General features: G+C 38.7%; 1 protein-coding gene across 1 annotated transcript; it reads left to right on the top strand.

The window, feature by feature from the left end:
* Positions 1–593: 593 nt before the first annotated feature.
* On the top strand, positions 594–3213 carry LOC116730379 (putative defense protein Hdd11). Its single transcript, XM_032579547.1, has 5 exons — positions 594–810; positions 963–1075; positions 2138–2247; positions 2381–2445; positions 2531–3213. The coding sequence occupies exons 1-5, from the start codon at positions 624–626 to the stop codon at positions 2638–2640; spliced, it is 585 nt and encodes a 194-aa protein (XP_032435438.1). The 5' UTR covers positions 594–623; the 3' UTR covers positions 2641–3213.

The following is a 3213-nucleotide window of genomic DNA, read 5'->3' on the forward strand; positions in this document are numbered from 1 at the left end:
AAGAAACCCAATCCAACCGGTTACAAGACTAGATACTGTAAATTAACTGTGTTCTCAATCAAATTAAAGTGGTTTGTAGAAAAAGGCAGCAGCAAAATAATTAGATATAATGCAGTCTTGACTTAGGCAACCACACTCTTGCTGTTTGTTGTCAGTTTCTCTGTGATTGAGTTATTTTCCCCCAAAATATCACTTTCCTCATGTTTATTGGCCAATGATGAGATCCAGCTTTGATAAAGTGATACATATTGAGAAAATCCCACTTTTTGATGTAAGTAACATTATCAATGTCAAAAAAAGAGAGAAGGAATCTGCTATCTCCTAAACTGTCTCTTGTTTTGAGTATCTCAGTCTATGAGCTTTTTTAACTTTATATATTTACATGAATATTTTCTTTGTGGTATCAATCTCTGCGATTCTGTGTGCTGAGGACAGGAAAAAAAGAGGCCTTTGTTTGGTGATGAGAGATCACATCTCTCTTTTTAAGAAATCCAAAAGGCAGTGAAAAACCATATTCTATGGTCATGACATAGCCAGAGATAATGTTTTGGTCGCATGACTCAGCAGATGGAGTTTATAAAAGCTCCTCCAGTGACTAAATTCTCCTCAGACATTCAAACACGATGCTGCTGCTCTGTTTGTTAACCCTACAATTTCTTTGTATTGTGGACTGCTACCCCAATGGGGCTCCCACCGGTGCCTGTAAGGACATGATGCCTCAGCATGCAGGAGTTGTCCCTCAGATGTCACCAGCTCCGTACACCATTCTCACCAACATGAAGCGATATCTACCTGGCATGCCTGTTACCGGTAAGATCTTCAATACTCCAATAAGAAAAGAATACAGAAACCATTAGATCCACCATTCTTGTTCACCTATTCAATGCAAGGAGACTGTTGTGAAAATATAAACCACCTATGTTTGATGTGGGTAACTTCTGTTTTGTTATGCGCCCCTGCAGTCACCATTATCGGACCGCAATACAGAGGGGTCCTTCTGGAAGCCCGAAGAGAACATTTCAATGATGCTTATGGAAGCTGGAAAATCCCTCCTCCAGACACCAAATTTCTCCAGGTGCCCTCAACATTCAGATAAAAATGTAGTAAGAAGAAATGTCTTCTGAAAAAATGTGGCTATAAACGTGGGTTTAGACCAGTGACGTGCGGTCAGGGGAGGCAGGTGATCATGGAAAAATAATATAATAATAAGATAAATTGCTATTTTCACCCTGTGTTTTGTACTATAAATTATTCATTTTTCATTTAGCTTAACCAATTTTGGTTATTTTTTCTTCAAAATCGCTGAATTTTCGCAATTTCCCATTCACATGCTCGGAAGGGAAGCTGGTGAAGCAGCAGCGAGCTGAGCCTCACCTGGGATTGATCCTCCTCTCGCTAACTCCACTGGCTGCCATTCTATCTGTACGTCGCCAACAAAATGATTAAAAAACATTTAATATATGAACTGATTTTCCATCATTTAGCTTATCTATATAATGTACAGTGCTTTTTGTCATCGACTGTGTGTGTAATGTGATATGTGTGCTGAGGAGCGATCACAAACGGCAGAGAACAGATTCGAGGTGAGGCAGGCAGTTCTCTTGCCTCATGGCAGGGGGCGCTCATGATCCCAGACATTGTGACTCCACGTCTGCAGAGTAAGAGACACTAACAGCAAGCTAGCGATACAGTAAATAAGGGAAGCTACACGCAACGAGTCAACGTGTAGCTTGGCCTGATACAGAGAGAGAAAAAGGTGGTTTGAGTTGTACTTCAACGGGTTTCCCCTTTGCAGTGCAGCATAGCACTAAATTAATAATATCTATATTTCCAAGTTTCATTGAGTTAACGGAATTATTCTACCTTGGTAGTGCCGCTATGGATGGCATGTGAAAGTAGTATAGTCTTTTTGCCCTTCAGTGTTGTCCGCATTTCCGTACGTAAATGATTTTGATTAAGTCAGTGCCTCACCATCCATGAACCTCACCGCACGTCACTGGTTTAGACCTTGTTAGTTTACGTGTGAGTAGACTCTTGATTGTATTCACAAATCTTCTAATTTATCCATAGAAAATACTTGACAAGATAAAGGTTGGCATTTATTTTTCTTTAATTTTTAAATATGCTATGTTCACAGTGCTCCGGAAATCCACAGGGTGCTATAACTCATGCCAACACCAACCTGAAGAGTAACACCACAGTCTACACCTGGATACCACATGACATTATGCACCCTGTGTATTTCATGTAAAGTCATTTTTTCTATTTTAAATTTTTTCAGACCTTGATAAAGATTTTTTTCATTAAAATCTTTGGTTGTGTACACATTGTGTTTTACATGGATGTGTTTTATAATGTTATTGGTTATTTTCTTCTTCAGGGCCACAGTGGCTCAGCAGCGCACCGTCTACTGGATAAATGTGAGGTCCAACATTCTGCCCAGTGGTAAGTACAGTACAGCAGATTGGCCAACAAAAGAAATGCAGAGAATAGTTGTGCATTATATTCACCAAATATTTTTGATTTTTAGAGGACCTGGGTGGTCTTAAGATGGCAACGAATGCAAGTGCAGGAATTGCTGAAGAAAACCCTCTTCTTCTCTTCTTGATATATTATTTGCTGATACAGATTCTTGGGTAAACAGCAAACATTTCTTCCTATGACTTTTCTTGACTGTGTTTGTGCATCACAATAAAAGAAAAGGACGTTTTCAGTGTTGATTATTTGAACCCAAAATGATGTCACACAGACTGAACATATGTACTTTTTTTTTGAGGTTTTGCTAAATTAAAAAAAACAATATAGTTATGTCAAGCTAAGATATTATGTTGAAAATCAATAGCAAACATAGAGCTATAATTTTCTTAAAAAAGGGCAGGCTTAAAAAAAAAAGACACTGTTATGGATTGACAGGCAAAAAGTGGGTTACATGCGACATGCAAAGTCTAACTGTGCTGGTTTGTTATTGACTTAATTTCATTTCAAGTATTGAAGAGCTTGTAATGACCTGGTTTTTCCACATGGTTTGATCGCTAACCTAGATTTCTAGCGTGATTGTGAACACAAACACGAAAGAGGCTTATAACTTGCATCACATCTGTCTTTCGAAGCTGAATATCCCACGTTCTCTGCATCATGCCACTGTTTACTGCTGTTCTACGCACTTGGAATCTAATGAGGAAAAAAGGTTAATAAATTTACCTGTGACATGGA

This window comes from Xiphophorus hellerii, chromosome 12 (genome assembly GCF_003331165.1).
Source record: "Xiphophorus hellerii strain 12219 chromosome 12, Xiphophorus_hellerii-4.1, whole genome shotgun sequence".
Taxonomy (NCBI): domain Eukaryota; kingdom Metazoa; phylum Chordata; class Actinopteri; order Cyprinodontiformes; family Poeciliidae; genus Xiphophorus; species Xiphophorus hellerii.

Bases quoted from the DNA above. Each gene is read 5' to 3' on its own strand.
- LOC116730379 (XM_032579547.1), top strand. From the start codon at position 624: ATGCTGCTGCTCTGTTTGTTAACCCTACAATTTCTTTGTATTGTGGAC. The intron at 811-962 runs GTAAGATCTTCA...GCGCCCCTGCAG, and splicing joins ACCTGGCATGCCTGTTACCG to TCACCATTATCGGACCGCAA. The intron at 1,076-2,137 runs GTGCCCTCAACA...CTATGTTCACAG, and splicing joins CAGACACCAAATTTCTCCAG to TGCTCCGGAAATCCACAGGG.